At 39.3% G+C, this 24761-nt stretch overlaps 1 protein-coding gene across 1 annotated transcript in view; it reads right to left on the reverse strand.

Annotated features, from left to right (window-relative positions):
• The window catches only part of LOC113166468 (voltage-dependent calcium channel subunit alpha-2/delta-1), a 51551-nt gene that overhangs the window by 11072 nt on the left and 15718 nt on the right, over positions 1-24761 (reverse strand). Inside the window, exons 6-25 of the mRNA XM_026366607.1 lie at positions 22795-22924; positions 18389-18520; positions 17392-17461; positions 16994-17044; positions 16674-16773; positions 12148-12306; positions 11609-11713; positions 10905-10983; positions 9375-9424; positions 9208-9297; positions 9029-9103; positions 8862-8942; positions 8626-8700; positions 5566-5637; positions 5180-5251; positions 4468-4529; positions 4017-4093; positions 1148-1208; positions 966-1057; positions 88-169 (exon numbers count right to left, since the gene is read on the reverse strand). Of these exons, the coding sequence (XP_026222392.1) occupies positions 88-169; positions 966-1057; positions 1148-1208; positions 4017-4093; positions 4468-4529; positions 5180-5251; positions 5566-5637; positions 8626-8700; positions 8862-8942; positions 9029-9103; positions 9208-9297; positions 9375-9424; positions 10905-10983; positions 11609-11713; positions 12148-12306; positions 16674-16773; positions 16994-17044; positions 17392-17461; positions 18389-18520; positions 22795-22924 (1715 nt within the window). The remainder of the gene's footprint in view (positions 1-87; positions 170-965; positions 1058-1147; positions 1209-4016; positions 4094-4467; positions 4530-5179; positions 5252-5565; positions 5638-8625; positions 8701-8861; positions 8943-9028; positions 9104-9207; positions 9298-9374; positions 9425-10904; positions 10984-11608; positions 11714-12147; positions 12307-16673; positions 16774-16993; positions 17045-17391; positions 17462-18388; positions 18521-22794; positions 22925-24761) is intronic.

A 24761-nucleotide genomic window follows, 5' to 3' on the forward strand; every position in this document is an offset into this window, starting at 1 on the left:
AGAGGAAATAATTATTTTTAAGTATAGTAAGAAGATTACGTCTTAGCATTGATTGAAGCAGAGGAGAGCAAAAAGTTTGGCACTCACACTGTCTGCTCATCCCAAAGTTTAACCAGTTCAGCTGTCAGACCTGCGTCCAGTATCAGTCGACTCACAAGGGACACGTTGCCTTAAAGACAGGACACATTGTACATACTGTATTGCAGACGTTACAACACCACAGTTCAGCACTTGGTAGATAAATACTGTGCAGTAATGGAAGCCACTGGTGCCACTGAGTCCAGCATTTTTGCTTCACAGTATATCAGTTCACTGATCATACCAGGAATACAGAGGAAACTAGTGATGAAACATGTACTGTAAAGGTCACAGTCAGGAGCTGAAGGACTGGCTGCTGTAGCGTTATGAAGGAGGTGATGCCAATTTCCAAAATGTAAACTCCTGTGCTAAGAAAAGTACTTCTCCAAAATTAACTATGTGAAAAAACACACAGTTTTAACACAGCATGTCTGGAGTGTTGATCTAAAGTATGTCCAAAGCATTTTATGAAGACTCAACAAGCATATGTTTATGATTTGACCTTGGGTTAAATTGGATAGAGGATACTTAGATCCATTAGCAGGGAATTGGTGGTATGTCATACTAGTGATCGGATCCATTAGATGATGACAAATCCAATATTCTGAGTCATTGTGTAGCATGACAGCATTGGGTTTCTAGGAAACTCAATCGATCTCACTTATGTCACCCTGCTTAGATCAACCACCTAATGGCCAAAGATGCTGATGATCGTGAGATCAGAGAGGAAACTTCCACCATGACTAACGTATAGATAATCCACAAACATCCACTCATTACTGCACATATCAGAATGCAGCACACAGTACAGTATGTTGACACTTTGTGTGTATTATAATACTCCATGTACACAAACAGTGCAGAAAATGAACGTGTGTCTCACTCACATGAATCTGGAGTGTTCCTATCAATATACTCGTTGAAGTCCAGGAGAAACTGGGTGTTGTTGGGTGACAACTTCAGGTCTTTGCAATACTCCCTGAAGAAACAGCGCTCATCAGTTTCCACATCAGACCCTTGACTGTCCTTATATTGTGAAGCTGCATTGTACAGACGTCTCATCACTCACCTTGGAGCGATGTAGGTGTAACCAAACTCGTCGAACCTCTCCAGCTGTATGGTTTCCATAGCTTTTGAACACATGAAGAAACACCTGATTTAAGCTCATTATTGACATACTGGAATTATCAGGAATCTCACTATGCATTATCACAGTGTGCAGATTAAGTGCATAGAAGCGAGAGGTATATTTATGAAATGTTTGTGACCTGACTTCACAAATCCAGATACACTTGACAATTGGATGGTGATTTGAAAAGAAATGCTGGTGGCTAATACATGGACACAGTGGTGCACATACAGTTCTTGAGCTACACACAGGCATACTTGCACACGCACACAGACACATAAAATATTGCACGGATATGAGACAGTGGATTAAGGCAGGGAGTGTGGACAGAGGTGCAGTGGGAAGACATGAGAGAATGACTGACTGGGAAATACTTGCCTTCTTGACCTATTGTGACCGCAGGGAGAAAGAGATGAGGAGAGGAGAAAGTAGGAAGACAAAGGGTGAAAAAAACTCATTCATCAGCTGACAAATGATGTCATATGTTGGAAAAAATGCTTAAAATTGTAACTATTTCTCACAGTGTGTAATGAAGTACTATGCTGCAGCGAAAGACAAATAGATCTAATAGACATACTTTGAATTAAAAAAACATAAATACTAGAAACAACATGAAATGATTAGGAGGAGACTACAGCATGGGCATGCAGTTGAACAACAGGTAAACATCCAGTAGTAACTCAGAAAACCCCTCCTACTATTTGCCTGCTCTGGCTCTGGCTTTGATTTAAAATCCTGTCTGGTAATTCTTATCTCATAAATGACATGACAGGCATCAATGGTCATCCTTCACTGCTCTCTTAAAATGAAGACATTTTGGACATTGCTTTTAAAATATATTGAGTCGTGTGGTGCAGTCTGCAAAAACAATTACTGAGCACTGAGTTTCCTACGGGTCATGGAAATCTGGTGCAGGATGAAACAATGTCCTTCACATAAAACATAACAGACAGATTCATTGTCGCTCTGTCTCTGTAGACTGGGCAGGGTGTCTCTACGTCCAATTGCTTTCCACACCATACATTCTTTTTCTTCTTTCTTAGTCTTTACTTCTTTGTCATCATCTCATCAAACTTAGTATTAGGTCATTTATTCAACAGATACAGCATTCCTGCTATAAGTGCATCTGTCCCACCCATGGTTGGGGACTCTCCCTATTATATTACCAGGACAAGTGACGGCAGGAACCACCTACTGTAGGAACGTTATAAGGTGGATCTAGGTATTGGTGGTCCGGCTCCACTGTGAAACTCTAGATGGCTGTACAGAGAACTTAAGAGTCCCAAACTCCCTATCAGAGTAGTCTGTGGCAGAAAGGTATGGTGTGGTACTTTCCTTAAGAGGCCTGTAAATGTTGTGACAGCCTTTATGGCAAGTTGACATAGTAGTTACAGCAGAGACAATAACTGAGTCATTAGCAGTTTATCGTTTGGGGCATCACATTAAAACTTCCAATAAAGCCAGACAGCTATGGGCTGAATCTAGTAGTTTTCTACTAATTATATCCATTGATCAAAGTGGACACCAACCCATACTTCAGTAAAGTAATCATTAGCATTTATAATTCATAGTTCATAGTGCATCCATTTGTCAATTTGTCTATCCAAAGCTGTACATATGCTAAATACATCTTAAAATGGATGCAATCATGTGGAGGACAATCATGAGAACAACATAGGACACAAAATGAGTGAGTACTTGCCCCAAGTAGAAGCTGTAAAAATCCAGTGTAGAAGAAAGACAGGAGAGAACAGGTTTGATCAGAATCAAATCAAAGAACTGTACAAAGCGTATAGATGCACATATATGTAAGCACACGAAAGAGTTTTGTCCTTGAAAATTATGAGAAGCTATTTGCTAAGACCGAGCCATTAGGAGGCAGTGAAACAGCCTTGAAAGCATGAACAAATCAAAAAAGAAAGAAAGAAAGTAAAAGGATGGAGGGGAGAGTGCTATTAGCAGGAACAGAAAGAACGAGGTGAGAGCAGGTTCACAGATTCAAGAAGTAGACAGAAAAACAGCGAGATAGACAGAGAAACAACAATTCTTCTTCTTCAGCAGCCTGAAAAAAGAATACACTCACTGGCCACTTCATTAAGTACAACTTTACTCAGCAGCTCTGCCCCCTCATTCTTGTAAACAGACTGGCCAAAACAATAGAAATACCTCTTACTAATATGCACTCCAGTACGACTCCACCATCTCAATAATAAATAAAATAGACAGTTTTAACAAAAATGAAGAAATCATAACGTTGTAAAGTGGAATCCATGGCACAGCTGCTGTATTGGATTGCATTAGATTGCACAGGTGTACCTAATAAAGGGGACAGTGAGTGTCTTCAAAATGGTACAGAGGCAGAAGAAAAACATTTTGGTAGAAGAGGCGATAATGAGCAGAGAGACGAGGTGAGAGAGGTTTCATCTTCTCCGAAGCCAGAAGGAGGGCCAGACATGGGGAGTAAATAAGCAGAAGAGCAAAATGTAGGCAAGATCAAAAGAGCCGATGCTCTGGGCTGGGTCTGGGAGAGGGAAAGCATGTGGATGAGTGTGTGTGGGAGTGCAGGGAGACTGACCACTGGGTTGAACTACAAAGAAAAAGCACTGTGGGGATCTGCTGATCTGAGCAGAAAATACAAAGGAGTGGTTGTGGTTCCAGCTAGGAGCGAGAAATACAAAACAAGTGGACATACTTAAGAGTGTGACCTAAAGAAAGTAAAGCAAGGGAACTGGTTGTGCTGCACACGCAAAATTAAGTCTAATTGATTTGTTTGCAGATTTTCATTCATGAGGGCGTATGCTATACTCACACATAGCTTGTTTCATGTCATCTCCCAGTTTAGCTTGAATGAAGTGCTCACTGTATTTAGGCAGAACAAGAGCCAGGCTGCAAAGAAAAAAAAAGACAATCGCACACAGAGTGATGATGATTGAATTTTATAGTTGGAGGTCATCTGCATGTTTTCCAAAAGCTTTAGATGCATGTGGTTATTGAAAAGCTCCATCAATCAAAATACACAACTAATTGAAGTTTAAATGTTTTCCAGGAGGGCATGCTATTCTGCATGTTTAGTGAAATGCATAAAAAAAAAAGAAAGTCTCTTAAATGTTTTCCCCATTATCCAAGCAGAGCCAGATGTTACAAACAAGAGAGCGACCCCTGTTGGCTTAAATGGTGTCCTCCATCAACAGTAGTGCTCTCAGTAGTTAGTGAAGGGACAGAGAATATTAATAAAGAAAATGCTGATATGGGTCGCTCACCTGTAATCCGTCCCATTGACTGGTGCCCATGTGTAGGTCCTGACTCCTCTATCTATGTACCTCTGCCAAAGATGATACACAAAGAAATTGGAATTCAAAATAGTTATGTAAAGCTAATGTAAATAGATTGAATATTGTACTGAATACTATTCCAAAACAAATCGGAATATTAAAAAATATGTGAATATCATTTAAAACAAATCTCTCTCTGTCTTTATTTTGGATTGATATATAATATCTTCACTGTGGGAGGATATTAATTACTGCAAACATGAGTGATCAGTGTATTCTTGTAGCAACAAGAATACAACATGACAAGCTGAATGTGAAAAAGTGGAAAGGATAAGGTTTATAACTTAAACTTTAATTGTAACATTAAAAGGCAACAAGCCTTATGTGGAGAAGTTTAAGAGACAAATGTTGGATAATAAAAATGCCTTAGGATCTTTATCATTTGGCTAAATAATTTTATAGTGAGAATAATCTATTGATATTGCAGAAGTCTTTCTTTGCCCTCCATACAATAAATGTAATGGAGCACTGAAAATATCTGACATCACATTTTTTTATAAGATCTGAGAAAACTGTGTACAGCTAACGAGCAGAAGTATGATGAGGGTCCTGTACAAAAAAGGATCCAAACAAACATAGTATAAAGTTCCCCAACATGCTCCGGTTTCACCCGCTAAGCCTCTCTATTATTTTCTCTTACCTCATCCTGTGTTTTCACCAGCGTTTGAATGGTGCGTTCTCCTATCTCACCATCGATCATCATTCTCCTGATCTACAGAGAGATGAAGAAACATACAGTTCCAGTATCAGTGGATCTGATTCACTTAGTATCAGGTGATTTGCAAACATTATACAGCATTGTCTCATAGTAATGACTCAGGGACACTAAATAAATCTCTTCCAGGAAGTGATGATGATAGCTTTATGAGGAGGCATGAGACATCTGGTACCTGGATATGTGCCTCTAAGTATATTCAACTCACTTGGACTGTAACTTAACGTGGATTTGTGTGTGTGTGTGTGTGTGTGTGTGTGTGTGTGTGTGTGTGTGTGTGTTTGGTAAGGGGACTCTAACTATCTGCATACCTTCACTTTGATGTCATTCTCCAGCTCAGCATCCAGAAAGTCGAGGGTAACAGGCTCCTGGAATTTCGGATTCTGTGGGGAGGATGATGAATAGTATTTCAATCAGAAGTTAAGTATTATGCTTAAACAAAATCTAATGGCACCTAACAGGATCAATGTGAACAAAAGATAGAAGAACTCTTTATCCTGAATTAGCCTGAAAGCTATTTTTATTATATAATAACCCCCATCCATACCACTTTATCTAAAGCCTGTTGAGTTGATAGACTAAAATATTATAAAATGCAATGGACCATTTTACAGTTGTTATTCATAGATGGTTTCTTTCCATGGCTATCAGCCAAAGAGAGAAATATCACTCTGCATCTTTGTACTATCGCTGCATTAAATAACGTCGGACATTTGAGCCACAGCGTCCTTTTGTGTTTAATTCAGGAGCATTGCTTATAATTTTCCCTAACACATGAATTTAATAAAATACAGAACATAAAAAATAGAAGGGTACCATATGGCAGCATTTTGACAACACATCTGTGACACCAGACAGCTGAATCAGATTTGATACAAAGTGACACTGGACCCTATTAATGTCCTCTCTTAAAAACCCTATACGTCTGAGTGGCTTTATGATGGTATAAAATAGTAGCAGTAATCTAGTGCTTCTCTATAAAACAGCAGTACATGGAATCTGATACTAGTTTGTCCCCCACAGTGTTCTCGAAATGTGGGGTGATGTGGTAAAAGCATGCAAGTTTTTTGTTTAGTTTTTTTTTTTTTTTGTATGGACATATGCAAAAGCTAACCTTGAAAATAAATAAATATGCTTTTCAGCAAAAGAATGTGGAATAAACTTTGCTTTAGTCACAGTGACGCTTAAGGTTTTATATAAAATTCTAATTAATGATGTGTGAGTTGCTACAGGGACAAAACAGCTATAAATGAAATACTCAATTGAATAGTATAAGTTGAGTTCCTTACATTTGATGGTAAGTGAAATAAAATGGAGCAGCAAAAAAAAAAAAAAAAAGAAAAAAAAGAAAGAGGATGAAGATGAAGCACCTCGACATAAAAATGAGAAGAGAAAGAATAAAAGATCAAGAGGTACAACACTGTGCGATACAAACTGATACATCAAACATACATCAGAAAGACAGGAGAGCATATGAAAAGGACAAAAACGGGAAGACTGGATGGTGTGAGGAGAAAAGTGAAAAAGATCAAATGAGGATTAGAGAGTGAGGAGCAACGAGAATAAGAAAGCGAATAGGGGAGAATCAGCAGGAGATTTGTTGAGGTAAACTGGGACGTCGGATCAAAAATAAAAACACTACTGCAACAAGGGGATCTAACAAGAGGGGATCAGGGGTCGCTAATGTGATGAACATGAAATATTGAGAAGCATAATCAAATACAGATAGATCCACTGCTGGGAGAGAGACAGAGAGGAAGACAGTAAGAAAGAAAGAGAACGAACACGTTCAAAGGGCCCAAGGTTGCCATCAGTATTCACACCATCTCCCATTAGACTGATTCAATGAGACAATGGGTGATTGACAGACAGCCTCCGAGCCTTACACATACACACAGCACTCAGGGCAGATAGGAAAATGTTATTAATAATAACAATGCTGTCTTGCTTGCATGCTACATGGAACTGAAGTAATTCTGACAATGCCTTTATGCATGTATATGCCTCTTTTTCTATAACACCAGGGTTATAAAGAACCCTGGTGTTATAGAAAAACTCCATCTATAGGACTGCGGTACACAAAACTACACGACTACCTACTTCTTCAGTCTACAGCACTGCACCTCTACTTTGTCTCACCTCATGAAAAGTGACAGCATACTTATTATTGAGCCTGAGCTTCCTGTTATGAATTCTTTTCTAGGAAAATTACAGAAAGATTAATGTGAAAGTCTGCAAAATCTCACATTGTGGGGGCTGATGTCAAAGTTTAGCACAGCCATAATCAAGAGGGGGAAAAAATATGTACTACACAGAGTGCACTAATTCCAACTGTAACTCAAAACCATTGTGAAAATGATTTCACCACATACACACATATGCAGCTTTGAGTTAAATATTCCAGTCTTACTTAAGATTGTGTTGGGCATATTTCAACATATGAATTACCGCGCCAATACAACCCACAAAACGAGATGTAAAATATCGGTTAGTTCTGCACGTTGAACTTACAATGCATGTACGGTAGGGCTAATCTTGATGGATTAGATAGTGGAGGATTGGACTGATAGTGTGTGTGTGTGTGTGTGTGTGAGTGTGTGTCTCCCAGGTTCCAGTCTTTCATATCTAGGGAGGTGCTGCCCTGAACATCATGACCTCAGACACAGAACCCAGTCCTGGAGCAGCACACGGCCTCTAAGTAGCTTGTCAGAGCCTCCTCGCCTCAGGCTGAATGAAGCGAGCGGCGGGGTTTACTAAAAGAAAAGGCTGGAACCTCTTGAGGGGTCATGGCTAATTTTTACTGGGTCGCAGCTTAATGCCTGCCAGTGGCTAGAAGTCCTGTTGCATTTATATGAGGAATTAGGGACTACTCCGGGCCTATGGCAGGTCAAATGTGGCGGAACAAAATTGGTATGATAAGTGGCATGTTAGCACATTAGCTGGTGGCTCGTGGAAATGCTGGGAATTTCCTTCATATTTCAACCTCGAGCCTTGTAAACCAACGGGCAATTAAATTAGTTAAAAGCAAGCTAGAAGCTACTTTAAAAGTGTATTATTTGTTATATATTACAAAAAATTTAATCTATTTATAATAGAAAATATAAACAGCAGTATCTCATATTTCCATGGTGCAAGTTCAATTCTAACTTGTGTGTACTGGTTTCACTTTAAAAGACATTTCTTTTATTTTTTGCCACATTGATTGTTTTCCCTCATTCAATTCATTCTTAAACATGCAGTATATATCAGTTGTTGCTGGGTTTACATATCTATTTTAGTTCAGTTGTTGTGTCACTATGTGGAAAATATAAGGCTTCAACACATGGACCCACTGAGCTACAAAAAGTTACACACAGGGCCAGATGTCATACCTTTGGCTGGAGATTGGGGTGCAGCAGGACATATCCATTGGGGTCAATGGCAAAGTAGTACCCATTCGGTCCAATCTGGTGGAAAAGATGGTGAACAGAGGAAATCTTTGTGCTGAGAACGCTACATGGAATCATGTCATTCCCTAATTACTCCAAGTCACAGATGAGAGAGTCAGAAAAGTAAAACTGACGACAGCTTATTGTCTGCATGCACGTGATACCATATGTAAACTCACTGTGAAGCGTGGTGTGAGCTTCTTGATGTCAAGCAGAGATACATCGATCGCCATTACACCAAGAATCAGCTGATTCTGATGCTGAGACAAAGTGCGGGAAAGAAAAGGAAGACATTATTATCACGTCCTGACACAGGGTTTTCAAACATGTAGCTTCTACACCGCACCTCTCCATTCCTGTCATCTCTGGTTTTGGTTTTATTGAAGACAGGGAGCGTTCCTGTGATGACCAGGCCCAGTTCCTGATAGAGACACAAGCAAATGCATCATTCAACTCAGTAAAGTTAAAATATAAAATCAGCTATTTTCATATCATCCAATTAGGACACAATAAGTAATGCAATACCAGAGCATCGAGGTACACGTTAGTCCACTGGACTTGTTTGGCCTGCTTGTCTGCGAGAACCATGGGTCTCCCCAAGACATCCAGATACTCCTAAATTGTATAAACAATATTTTTTTATTTCCCACTTTGTTTTCATGAAGAACAAAGTATAGAAAATAATAAATTACCTGTGTATTTATTCTAATGGCTCCGATCGAAGGAATCTCATAAAAGTAACCTGCAAAAATAAGAAATAGAAGAAATAAACCTTTTAGGAGATGATGGATAGATTCAGCAAGGCAGGAGACAATGAGGCTTATTATAACATTTTCATAATCAATTCACATGACGATGATCATCATCAACCATATTTTCATTATTATACATGTACACTACAGCACTATAGAACCCTTGGACCACCTGAGGGTTCAAATAAAGTATAAAGGCTTTTAATAAGAAGTATTTAGTCAACATATCAGAATAAGTGTAAAAACTATTCTCAAAAGCAAACACCTCTGGCATCCAATCACATGCCAACTTCTAGAAGCCAGCTAAAGAAAAACTTTAAAACTTACAAACTAAATCCAAAAGGTATTTCAGATTCCACCAAAACAATGAAGACACTCTTGATAAAACAGCAGTGTGCCAAACATGCAGAGACAGCTACACAGCTACACTGGGACTATTGAACGTCCCTACTCATGTGAAGGCGACAAGGTGTTCCATCAGGAGCAAAAACTTCAACAACGGTCACAGTGAACTTATAAGCAGAGCAGCCAGCTGGAGGCAAGTACATGTAAATGTGAAGTAACAGTGCTATAGTGATGTTGCAAATGGAGGATTCAGGCAAGTGATGAAGAGTCTGGAAATGATGTAATACACCGAGTCTGTAGCTTTTCAGTGAAAATGCCTCAAAGCACTGAATGATAAGCGGAAGCACCAGACTCACATAGTCCTGCTGAAAAAAGAAAACTTCATGTTTTGGGTATTTGGTTTTTACTGCTGCAAGTTTTTAGTGTCAAAACACGGGAGTGGTGGGAGAGATACTCTGATTCATATAGGCTTAAGTTAGGGTGTCTAAAAAAGAGAAAATTAATAGTGAATTAGTATTGTAGAATAATCTATTTCAAGATGCAAAATATTCATATTATTGGATTATAATTGTCGATGCATTCATAGGTAAACATCACATTACTTTACCATACTTGCAGGTATTAAAGCTGGAGCAGATTTGGACGACTCTAGGTACTAACAGCTGTTTAATCCACAGCAATACGTCATTATTTATTTTTGATTGTACAGTATTTTGTATCAAGAATTGACACTTGCACATTAACCAAAGCTGCCAATACATGTAGCAATGTAAAAATATTTACAATAACTTACAATAATACCTTATGAATTGTAGCTGAGTGCATTTAAGTGAGTGCATTTAGTTACCAACAGTGCAAAAAAACAAACATTCAATTTTGTAGCAATTAAAATTAAAATTGAATATCTATCGAATCAGATTAAGTTGACTCTTAATCATACTGTATCATATTGAAACTCCTCCCTCCCCCACAGAACCTCAGCCATCTGAAAACACAGTAAAAACCCTGGAGATATAATCTACAGTTTAGTACCTGTATTACATTAAGAATAACTTAATGCAATACAAGAACTGCAACAAGGAGACAGTCAGTCAGTGATGATGTGTGTGATGATTTGTGCTGTACCTTTGTTGGAACAGGCCATCCACTGAATGGGTCCTTTATCATAGTTGTGTTGTCCAACTGAGAAGGTGAAGATCCTCACCTGAAGCACAAAAGTAAACTCAACACTATTTTGACTCAAACCTTTCTCTTATTAATTCATATTCTTTATAATGCTGATAGAATAAATGAGACACTCCCCCCTTCAATTCATTTTTATCACTTAACTTACGATAGTCTTGACTTAATATAGTGCTGTAGCAGCACATACATACAGATGTCTTTCATTATTGCGAGTAGACGGTAACTTATAGTAAGTAATTATCTATTAGATAATTTAAATGAAACAGTGGTTGTGTTTCAACTTTTAACACAATGTGATACATCAAACATTTGTGTCTGAAACTGAAATATGCAATGAATTTCATATAAATAAATAAATGATTCTGAAGTGTGGGTACCACTGTCTCACATTCTTGTGCATGTGCATTGCATTGCAAGCAATAAGAGTGTCTTTGTTTCACACAATTTGCAGAAAACCTCATCTGCACTCTGCATAAACCTTTGGGTAAAGAGGATGTACACAAGGAAGTTTCAACCCAAAGGGAGCTCCAAAAAGCTGAGTCTAACATAAACTTGAGCACACCCACATAGATAAAAGCAAGCAATTCACACTGCACTTATGATATACCCCAGTGTGTGTATGTGTGTGTATGTCATCTACATGCCTTTTTGTCAGCATTGTATTTCTCCAGTATGGCCTGAGCTCTTTCCTCTCCTCCATCAGTAAACAGCATGATGATCTTGTTGCAGTTTGCTCTGCTCACATTAGACTAGCACAAGAAGTACACAAGAAATTTATTTATAACCATCATCAAATCAAAACCATAACAACAGTCCATGTCAAAAAGTATCTCCACAACCAGTGATTCGAAGCGATATTCACAGTTGATTTGCATGAAATCTACGGTGCATGTGTATGATGCAACATCACTAACATCCAGAGAAAGATCTGGTTCAAACTAAGCCACACATACAACCTAAAGCCTTTAAGTAGTAGTTCATCAGTGCCTGGACAGTATGAGTTGAGGTTACACATTGAACCAGCAGATGGCAGTAAAAGACAATACTCTGCTTCTGATGAACCCATGGCAGCACCAAAGATGCCATCCATTCAAAACTTACTCCAAGCTTCTTGTGTGCTCAGGTACACTTGGGGGAGCTTTTTCATTATGGAAAAAAAAAAATGAAAACTAGAAAATCTTACCGCAGAGAGCTGTTCAAAAGCGAACTCAAAGCCTTTTGTGTAGTTTGTGATCCCTTTCGCTGTAATGTTCTGTACAGCGTCCTTCAGCAGCTTCTTGTTCCTCACATTGGCTTGAACCAGATGGTCAAAACACGCCGTCTTCTTCACCCTGGTGTTGAACTTGTAAATAGAGGCAAAGAGTTAGGACCTGCATATTGTTTCATACGATCACAACATATGTGTATATGTGCCAAAGTATAGAAACCCAGCACGCAGATGCACACACAAACACTCCCACCTGGCCATTGCTGTTATCAGGCAGTGGTAAACAGACACATTCATCAAGCTCCACTAATTGCTTCACATTCTCAGAGCTCAACGATTTGGTACCCATGGAAACAAGATTCTGCTATATAAGAACAAGGTTAGGCAGCAACACCACATTCATTTTAAAGGTGAGACCTCCTCATTTCCAACCTACAGCACGCATATGCTCGCAGACTCCATCCAACGTTAAATAAACGCTCGCCTCCTTCTATGTTATACAGAATTGTGTTTCAAGTCAGACGGAGGGTGTATAGGTGAACAAAAGCTTTTATATAGGCCTAGAGTGAAAGGGCAGAAAGGACGTTTTAAATGAGCTCACAATGACAATAAGAATAAATGACAGAGTACCGATTATATAACAGAAAATAATAAATAATAATAGTGCATGAAGGACATGGGACAGCAAAGTAATAAAGCAGCACATCTATCGTGTTGCAGAACTCTTCTAAAACAATACTGCACCTCATCGATCCCAGCTAATCAATGTGACTATGTGAGATGACCAACAGGGCGTCTGAAAACACTGATCTACACGGACAAGCATGGAGGCAAAAAAAGGAGGCCTGACCGCATGCGTGCATGGGCGTACGTGTGCGTTTCCAATGAGCCAGACAGCCTTGAAGTTCCTAGACTGACAGTAACAGAGACACACATCTCTACTGAACTGTAAGGCAATATCACGACTTCTGCAGTTTGAAAAAAAAAGACTGATTCAAGGCAACAGCACATTAGCACATGCAAACGCACACCGCCACAATGGAAGTTCACATAATTGCCCACGTGGAGCAGACGGAGATCTTTTATCACACAATCTATTAAAAGCAGACGTGAGGAAGGTGAGATGGGGATGTGGGAGGGTGAGGAGCAGAAAGTGAGAGCAAGAGGACAAAAAAAAAGAGAAAGGGGATTGTGTGAATACGGGATTTAAAAGCAGGGGAGTGAAAAGGTGAATCACTCGTAGAAAATCATATTATGCTGCATGTGACACGTCAATCATGAGATAGAAAGGAACTATTTTCCAAGAAATAAAAAAAACACATTGTGCAATTACTCCAAAAATATGCATTGTTGCTATTCCGTGTTATTGACCTTGCGCACAAATACTACAGTAACTACTACAAATTCTACTCATCCCTTGTGAGCCTATTATAACAGCTCTTTTATCTGTGTGTGTGATGGTCCCGACTTTGGGAATGGATTAGGGATGACACAAGAGAGAGATGGCTAATCTTCAAACCTTAATCCCGCCGGATTGTCTGTTACTCTGGTTTGCTGCTCTGGCTTGTCCACTAGACTGACGCTGGCTAGCAACTCTGGCACAGACTAACACGGCTGAACAGACTGGATAAATGTGACTGAGGCTCAGCGTGGAAGGAGGGTGAGAAAAAGCAAGTCCACAAGCGAGAAAGAAAATAGAGAGGATGAGCATAGACAGGGACAGAAAGAGTAGAAAGGAAGAGCCTGCAGGATTCTTCTGACCTACAGCAGCTGTTGAGGAAGTGTGTGAGCATCTTCCATGACCAAATGCCAACTTAGTCCCTGGGCTACTGTTAATGAGGAGGGATTTATGGGTAATATCAGAGATTAATGATTTAGTGTCAGATTACAACAGCTAGAGGGCCAGACACGGGGCTCTGTGGGTGTGGTGGTGTGTATGTCAATGACAGAGGGAAACAGTTAAAGATAGAAGGTGACAGAGAAAGAGAAATGAGTTTGGTGCGGTAGTAACAAAATGAACACCACTGACAGTTTGCTTACTGATATAACAGTCACAGAATAGAAGGAAATGGTTGGGTGATTCTAGTACATCATAACCTGCTATCGTAGGTTATGATGTACTGAGATACTGTACTTCTCACTGTTGTGCACAGATACTGTATAGCTGTCCTGTTCAGGATAGGGTTAGTATCACCATTACAGTCACCATTACTCACAGTTTTAGCATCAGATAATGTGATTAGGATAATCTGACCAAACTGTTGGCTTGTTGACATCCTGCCTACAGTCCAACTGTTCATATATCCTACACTTTTCAATGTCATTATAGGAATATCTCTGTTTTCCCAGATCTCAGATGTTACCATCTAAACTCTTTGTTAAAGCTACAAATATTAGACCTAATTGTAAGTTTTAATTTAGATGGTCTCTTTAGCACTCAACACATCCAGTGATGCTGTGGATCTGGCTCCCAGTAATGCAGGACAGCCACTGCGCTTTAGTTTTAGAAGACAGCAGGAAAACATGTCAAACAAAGCACAAAAAAAGTTTTAAGTCAAAGCTTCACTTTTTGAACTAATCTCTCATTCTGTCTCACTTTCTTAGACGCACACAAACACACACTGAGGTCCCTGACAGATTCCGATAATTGAACATCTTTGCAGAATCACAAGTCCACCGTGAAACAGAATACATTGCGTCCAAGACAAAGGGTCCCCAAGGAGAGGAAACAGACTCTGAATGGCTGTCTTTGTGCAAGGAGAACGAAGACAGCTCCAATCTCTATAAAGACCCATCTCAATAAACACCTCCACAGGCACCCATCTACGCATCAAACAGTGTCTTGATTGGCTCTTTCTGAGTGTAATCACAAGCGTGGAGGGCTTGGGATAGATGGTCAAAGAATGAAAAGTTAGAGAGGGGGAGCAGGGGATGAGTGAGAAATGAAAAAAAAAGAATGAAGCAAAGACAGTCAAAGCAGCAAAACCGAGAAAGTCGGGGTATCGTGTATGAAAGACGACGTGCTCGGTGTGTACAGAGAGATCATTCATTGACACTGAGATGGATGGAGCTCTACGTTGAGATGCTGAGAGGAATTGCATGATTCAATGGAGTAAAGAAAATGTGATAGAGAGACCAAGAGGGTGATGAATGGGTATTTCTTAGGGTTCACTCCAGTCAGAGGTGCAGTTTTAATTCCTTCAGGAGCAGTGGGAATGTACACACAGCACACACACACACACACACACACACACATAAACACAAACATGGGTAAGGAGGTGGGGTAGGGCCATGTAGTGCAGGTTTTAATCCTGCACACCAAATGGAGCAGTGGATATTTCATTAAAGGTCTGTAGCAGGGTGGTCAGACCTGACAGAAATCTATATTTCATTACTTGTCATCCATCTTTCTGTCTGTCTTGTGTTTCTGTGTGTATGGGTGTGTGTGTGTGTATGTGTATGCATGTGTGCAACATCTTCAGGTCTTTTAAAGCGGTCATATTACGCATTTCGTGGTTACATATATACTATGTACCATCAAAATGTTATATATTTTTTTTAAATGCACCGTGACTTTGATATGAACATCTATAACTGACCATCTGTTTTGGGCTCCTATACAACCAGCTGCTCAGTGTTTTAATTTTGTCAACAAACATTTTGACGATAACTTTTTGTCGACGAAGGCTTCCTTAATTGCTAAGTTTGAACTAAAAGCATAATTTAAAAAATATATTATGACAGAAATTATGATGAGATCTTTGTTCAGCACAACATGATGAATAAACAAGATGAAATCCATTTCTTATTTTTGGCAGACAATCCCAGTCCCCATCTGAAAGCACCGCAGGTTGTTTTCTTTTCTAACCAATCATTTGCTTCTGTTCTTTTGAAAATGCAAATCCCCACTGTGTCCAAGCATCTTTCAGACAGGTCCACTTTTGCAAACCTGTAATCGCAAAACTTTGTACAGGAGTCGCTGACACCTGCCTGCTTCAGTTAAACACGTAGTCAGCCACAATACTCCCTGGTAGTTTTAATGTTGGAATGGTCAGCATGGACATGGACAGGTCTGCTGCTACACAGTGTGATGTGATGGGTGTGAAGTTAGATTTTGTCTCTATTAACCCTGCCCACATTCTTTCCACTACCTAACTACTAACTTGGTTAGCTGAAAGGTTTATAGTCTGTATTCCAGGAAGGCCCACCAGAAGTCTTCCCCAAGCTGGCCAATGAACACAGAGCTGTCTGACTCTCAAGTCCAGATAAGCTGCTACATAAATACACGTTGTAACATGGATTTGCCATTAATAAGCTTGTAAATGCTATAATATGGCCACTTTAAATATATCTCAAGGTTCATGAATGGGTATAAGCCCATTCATGAACACATAACTGAATCTGTCACTCAGTCTCTTTTCTCAGCATGCATCATGCCCCCTGTTGTCTCACACAAACAGATCACCCAGCGCTCAGCAAGTGGAAGGTTTAGTAATACTCACATAAACTACATTGACATAGTCATCATCAGACAGAGTCTCTAGCATCTCACTGACGGAGGTCCTGATCAGTTTGAGAGTCAAGCCAGACACACTCCCACTCCTGCAAGAAAAAAAAAAAAACAACACCTGACAGCTTCTCACTGCAATCTGTCAGCTCAATTCTTGTCCTGTGAGATTTTACTGAATGTAATTAGAAAGGCTTCTTCCTTGGGAAATGAATTAGATTATGTGGCAAATCTGGGAGCGCATGCATTATAATCAGGGGAAATCATGACTGATGTAGAAAGGTTATGGATCAATGAGGTCATATTGTAACTCACGCGTCTACGAGGATTAGCATATCTTTGGGCGAGGCAGCTCCTTGAATATACCTAGATAGATGTCAATCAATAAAAAGACAAAATGCACTGAAATACACGCATTCTACATAATAGTAGTACATAAAGATCAACACCAGTGATGTACAGATGAAATAGCAAATATAAGCAAGAAGATAAAACATGTATGTTAAGCATTACATAAGCAATATGTATATATTATTATAAGCACTGCACTCACTGACACGAACTGGTCTAAAACACCTACAGCTAAACAAGCAGCTACATAAACAGTCTTATCATAAACATATGGACCAGAGTACATCAAGATACAAATCGTCGGCCTGAATACTGACCAACAGCGTGTTATACTTCATCTGTATTTGTGGCACATTTCTTACCATGGCCTCCTGCGGACATCATACAAGTCAATTTTGCTCGGGGTTTTACGAGCATCCATCCAGGGAGAAGCTTTGAAAAAAGAGATTGAATGTGTGATTATTATTTCGCTATAACCACACATTCCTATGTTGATCCCGTTTCTGACACATGTGAAGTCATGACTGGTCTACAAATATATGGCAATATGTCCTATTCAGCTCAGGAATGTGGAATCGCTGTCGTTGTTGTTTAGAGAAGAGAGGCCACATTTAGGGAGGATAGAAAAAAATGCGTGTGTTTGTTTCATAAAGACAGTTGGCTTGTTGGATGGAATCCTTACACCATCTACATCTACATCATGTTTCCTGCTCACTAAAATTATTCATAAAGAGGTAAACAGCAGGGAAATAAGATAAAATATTCAGCCGAGCTGCAAAGCGCCGAGCACTGGATTCTCTTGCTTTGACAACGATCAGTTGCCTTCTATCTGTATGCTATTAGTGAGGGGCACCGTGAAAACAAGCCAGTGTGAGAGTGTGTGTGACTGCCTATCATGCCAAAGAACAAAGAGGAATAAATTCAGGCCCAATGAAAATTCATGAATATTAGACATAAACTTTTCCCATAAAGCTATATAGAGTCAATGATGACAGGGGAACTCATGAATAGAAATAGCTTGGCAGAGAAAACACTTGCAGCAGAGAGCAGCACTAGACTAAAGCAGTTAAAGATAGCGTGACAGTATCTATGGCATCACATATAACATCAGTGCAGGTTGAGCAATACCGATTATTTATTGAGCTTATTAGCTCACTGAAGGCAGGACAAACTAAACTCATGAATACATTCACGGGCTGTTTGTAGTTATGATTAAAAGCCACATGCTCTATCTCAGGTCAACCAAATGATAATCAGTAGATTGTCCCTCTGTTTTGGTAAGAAAGGACGCACACAGCTTCAGTGTGATATGAAAAGCTACAGCAGACAAACACCTTTTTTTTTTTTTGTTTTTTTTACCTGGGTAGTAGCGAGCCAGGCCTGTAGCGCTACCAAACACCTGCCAGAGAAGTGTTGGGTCGTCCTCTCTGTTCTTTCTAAACACATCCTCCAATGCCTTGGTCCAGTTAAGCTCATTCAGCACAATGGTGGCTGGAAACAAACAAATACACGTCAAAAGTCTACATGTCTCTATGTGTGTGTGTGTATTTTCCATTAATGATTCAAAGAGTCAAAAACATATGTACACAAGGCGTTGTGGACTGTCAAAGACACATGGGCATCCAGGATTAACATGCTCATTAACATTCACACACAGATCCTCTCAGTATCAGTCGCCACTCTCCGGATGTCCAGAGGGACACCTCGGCAAATATTAGGCCAACACAGCCAGCAAGTGCCAATATTCTGCAACATATACTAACAAATGACACAGTATTCTGACCAGCAATGGGTCTGCACTGAGAGAAATTAAACAATTTCATTTAATTTAAAGTAATTTTAAAGTGTTTCATTTTACCTGAAACATCCGATAATGTCTCTATGTGTGTGTGTGTGTGTGTGTGTGAGTGTGTGCATGTGTGTGATTGATAGCGTGTGTTGTGAACGGCAACTGGCATTATGGATGTAATGACACAGCACCCAGACAGCTCAGAGCCACATAACATTCCCTGTGATAGATGGACACAGCATATGCTGCCCCAACTCTGTCTTCACTCTGTCTGCCTGTCTCTCTGCTCCTCTTCTTCTTTCTCTCTTCTTTCCTTTCTTCATCTCTCTATAATTGTAATAACATAGTGCCCTATATATGCTGTTATGGGAGTCTCTATATCTCTGTGTGTAAGTGTAAAAATGCATGTGGTGTGAGATAGATCGGTTTCCTGCATTGAGTGTGGCATGGCTCATTGATGTGCAAAGCAAATACTGTTCATTTGCATGCATGCCTCTAGAGGGGAGAGTTAATGAAGCCTCAGTTGCCAGGAGTCCGTGTTTTTATTACACAGAGACAGAACATGCAATATGTGTGCATAAGACAGCAATGTATTTTCCTCATTAAATGTTGAATTTGTTTTTTGTGTTTTTTTATTGAATCGGAAGAAAATACAACCAAACCACCTGTTAGATTATAGAAAAAATGCAAATAGACTGTGTGACTTTTGAGTGAAGGCTGACAGGTAAGTAGAAAGCTATGAAAAAGACCCGCTGAAATGGCCAAAGAGCCAGTTAGTCACAGTAGATGCATAGACGTAAAGTAAGACAAACAAACATACACTGCTTCATAAGCAAACAAAAATATCCAAAGCAGTGGTATTGTGTTACTTCGTAATGTTTCCAGTAGATTTAAGTGCTCCTGAGTTAGTAATAATATTTAATAAGCTTAACTGCTTCTTCATGGGGCGTACAGTAGCCTCTATTTGCCCATATTGCCACTGACACTAATGAATTCCCAGGCTGCACCCAGCGTGGCTTTGATGCCACACTGAATCTACACCCAGTGACGACTTCATCTCAGTAGGATATCTGGGGTGCAATATAACTAATTCACTATTAAATAACATTAGAACATTAGATAGTACGTTATTTCCACTCCTTTATCAACCCATTATCTTAGCTTAGCACTGAACTGCCATGATCCCAGCCTTGTTTTGTACGTATGTATGTGTGTGTGTGTTTTGTCTCTTCCTGCCACCCTTGCTGCTCCGCACTAACTCACACACACACACTCACACACACACACACACACTGCATATACATGCTTTCTCTTCCAGCCTCTTCTTACACACACATCACCTGGCCACACCCTTGCTGCTCTGCCCCCTCTCACACACACTCACACATACACCCGCACATCCACTATCATGCCCAGCTGCTGCCAATCTGTGGTCAGTGTCTTTACAGTGTACCCTTCAGTTCCACTCACCATTTGGAATAAAACAACTTTTTTACCTTTTTGTACCTGTCACCATTTCCTTACAGTATGCAGTCTACATATCCCATTTCTTTAGGTCATGCAAAAAACAAATTGTAAGCCAATTCTGATGTAGCCGTCAAGGTAGAGTAGTTCCAGAACACACAGCACACGGTATATGATAGTCAATAACCATCATCAATAATCATATATGAATGTATAAAACATCTATAAAAGTTTAGTTTTAAGAATGTAAAATATTTTGGGGAAGGTTATACTGCATCACCTTGTAAAAAAGACATACATTAAAAGACAAAACTAAAACTACTTGTTATTAATGTGATTAATAAAAAAACAAACCCACTGAAATCAACCATTGTTTCCTATTGCATTGTGTATCTCTCTCTTTATCTAATACTCCGTCCTTGGACCAACAGACGTGGCAATTGTGGCGATCTCTCTGTGACTTGAATGTCTGTTACCTATCCTGTGCTCATCTCACACATGTGATGTGCTTCCTATACAAGGTGATTTCATAAACTTGCCTCCCACTTTACCCAGAGAATCCAATTTTGTTCAGCTGAGCAAAGGCTATTCCTGGAACATTTATAGGGTGGCGATCAAATTGGAGAGTTGAAACCTCAATAATGTATGAATCCTGTGTCTCTTTTTTTTTTCTCCAGAAATACAAAATATATACCTCATGTGTGTCCATATCATGCCTATATCTGACACCGCACAACACAGGTTATTTGTATTCATGTGGGGAGCAGATTAAAGGCCTGGTTTACTAAAGGCTTGCGTGCACTGAATTGCTGGCGCATCCACAGTGAAATGTGAGAATGAATTTTTCACTCAACTCACTCAAGACACAAAACAAACTCCTATTTGGTTCAGCTACCGCTTGAGAGGGACTTAACCCGAAAATGCAGAACTGAGTGGAAGGACACAGTTTTTAGGTGTTTCTTACTGTAGAAGCAATATTTAATTCACTAATTGCAAGAGAGGTACATGTTTGTGTGTGCAAGTTGTCACAGACGTGATCTGCCGACTCTGTCTTTCTTCCTAATAGTGCCACTTCAAACTGACACAGGCATCAAATATATATACATTTAACCTAAATACAAAAAAACCTTGTCTCAAACTCAGACTAAACTATTTTGTTCCCATTACCCGAGATTGTTCTCCACAACGAGAGCGTGCTCGGAGCTTTGGGTTCTCACACACATACACACCCACACTTGTAGTTTCTTTCATCTTGTTCAGATCAGACTTCAGCTTTGGATTGCTCCCAGCAGCTCAGCATATCTATGCATACTCATTACAGGCTACCAATAAACAGCATCCTTGACGGAAAGAGAGAGCGAGGAGTCACAGCAACCAGCTCAGATCATGACCACAGAGGTGTCTCGGTTTAAACGCACAAAAAATACCACAATCAGTTTAAAAGTATTGTCCTCATCTCCATCCTCTGTTTATGCCCCTGTCTCTGGGGTTACCGGAAAGGTGAAGTACATAACCTTGGGGCCAGACGGTCCCCCAGCAGGCTAAGGGCCATGCTGAGGAAGTCACCCCACTTTGTAGTCCCTCCAAGTCATTGCTGACGCACCACACCCCACTGCACACTAATTACTGAAGATCTAAACACATGCAGACACACAGATTGCCTGTTTCTCACATAGAAACATAAAAAAAATTCATAAACAGCATCAATGCAGCATGATGATCATGTTAAAACTCACCATGAATCATTGTATTCTTGAGCAACTGAACACTGCATTGCTCTCTTTTTGTAAGTCACACTATGATGAGAACATTACCCAAATGCTTGAAATGTAAAAATAGAATAAAAGAAAGCTGTCCAAATATAATACATAATTCAGAACACAGTTAAGATATTCAGCAGACCATCCATAAGTCATTGACATTCAACTTGAGCTGTGCTAATGTCAGAAGGAGTCTAGAGAATCAAATTATTCTGAACAACTCAAGCTAAATGTCACCACACGATGATGAAATGATCAGAAATATACTTTTATAAAAAAAAAAAAAAGGGAGGGGGGGCGTTACACGCTGTAACAGATGCAAATCTGTTATTATAATCTTAATTCTGACAGCACAGTTAAATGGCTCTTACATCTTAGCATTACTTGGTTAGCATTAGCAGACCAAGCACCATTACTGAGCAGGTGATACTGCATTTCTGTCTTATTCTGTGGTGCAACCAGCATTTCTGATTTCACAGTGTTAGACTACATCTCACAGATACAAGTAATGGCCAGGACACAGTAGAGTACAGGACTCCTGTTGAACATCCTATTATACAGTACTCTATTACTTTTGTAAAATTGTTATACTACAGGTACATTTGATAAAGTATGATGTGTGAAAAGCATTTCATAATGGGTTAGTGTGTCATTTGTATCCACGGTTACAACCAGAGTGTGTGTGTGTGTGTGTGTGTGTGTGTGTGTGTGTGTATGTGTTTGTGTGTGCATGTACGTGAGTGTGTACTCACCTCCATCATAGATGTCAGTTGGCACGTGGACAGCCGTGTGGTTGTAATCAGTCAAACGTTTAAACGATGGATCCTCTTTAAAATCTGGTCGAATCCTGTATTTTCTTCCTTCCGTCTCATTTGCATCCAACTGGGTTAAAACAATCAAGATGCAGACAGTGATGATCATAGGTTTAACACTAGAATCACAATGATGTATAATTAACCAGCTGCTGTTTTTCATTATTTACTATTATGTTTCTGTACATTATTCAACCACCGGTCATTAACTTTTCCTAAAACTGTGTTATGTAGCACCCACTATTGTTAAAAATAAAACCACATGGAAAATGTATACCTATACGTAAGTGCCAGCTATATTAAGCCTTTATTTTTGTGCAATATAACTTCACAAGTCACAAAGCAACACCTTTTACTTCCCGAGATCACACTTATCAGACAGAACTGTGTCATAATTCAACAGCCTATAATGGATAAAATTAAGTGAAGCAGGAATTAGAGGCACTGAATGCATAGTGCAATGGTGTGGTGATGTGTGGACATGGAGCAGTAGAGAATAAAGTATATGGTGAAGGCTTAATGCAAACAAAATAAGATGTTTGCCAATTACCTGATATGCAGAAAAAGTGTCAATATTTGTAAGACACAGTTATTGTAAACTGAACAGCAAAGGAAAAAACAATACATGAGCTATCTGTGTGATGTTATGACTTAAAACCTTTTAGATTACCTCAAGGTTCTTAGTGTTGCGCTCTCATTCAAATTATATACAAATCAAAAAATACAAATTAAAACTTAAGTGAAAGTGTCAGCTTTGTAGCACCTACAGGTAATTAGTAGGATTATGAAACCATCCAGTGTTTATTGGTGGTTATTGGTATTATTATTGCTGATTATTGTCTCTTTAGGCTACTTTTGTAATAAAAAAAAACCCAGATTATCTCTGAATGTGATTAATCTTGTTTTATTTATACTACTACTACTGTACATCAACCAATTTCCTCTAATTCTCATTTTCACTTAGTGTTGTTACCTACTTAACCTCTTAGGACCTGGCACACATTTTCACATTTTGGGCTCTTGTGTGTGCAAGCTGATCGCAACTGTTACACAGCCTTTCACAAATAGGTGTGTAAAGAAAAGGGCATTGCTAGTTTTAAATGCAAAATGTTGTTATATGTGTCTTATGTGTTGATAAAAAAAAAAAGTGTTATAATTAGGTTAAAATGTAAGCATATGATGTCTTTTCTGAAAATGTTTGTGAAAAGATGATGCTTAGTTTTTATACCTATTGGGTTCCAATAAGCCCAAATAGCAGAAAGAATTTAAAAATGCATATCAAATTAGAGCTTGGGTCTTAAGAGGTTAAATATCTTAGATTCTAAAACAACAGAAACAAAATACACTTATATTTCAAGATCTGCCCTATCCTTTGTGAGAACCATTCCTTAATACAATGAGATAATACATTTTTAGCATTGTTAAAGCAGTATTGTGGTCTATGTGTAAATTTTACTCCTGGCTGTTTAAGGGTTCTGTTTATTTTATGTATGCATAAATGAATTTAAAAGCAGAGTACGGTCTGTTACTCATCAACTCCTGTTGACGCGTTAATGTTAACCCTCCCAACGCATGAACTAATCGACTGTAGACTTGATGGTATCTTTTTTTTTCTCTTGGGAGAAGTAGCAGGACCGAGCCAGGCTGTCTATACCCCTTGTGGAGATTTATAACTCCAACCGCGCATTCACCAATTTGCATCAATGAGAGCAGCACAAACAGGGAGGTCCATGAAGAAAAGCGTGATGAGATATGGAGAAAATAATTTGGGGTAGAGAGGGAATGACAACATGAGGTGGAGAGAGAGAGAAAAAAAAAAAAACAAGAGGGGGGTAGGGAGAGAGCGTGTGAACAATTGCTTCCTAATAAAGCAACAGTGTAGCCAGCTCATACATCTCATCTGTCAA

Source organism: Anabas testudineus, chromosome 6 (genome assembly GCF_900324465.2).
Source record: "Anabas testudineus chromosome 6, fAnaTes1.2, whole genome shotgun sequence".
NCBI classification, from domain to species: domain Eukaryota; kingdom Metazoa; phylum Chordata; class Actinopteri; order Anabantiformes; family Anabantidae; genus Anabas; species Anabas testudineus.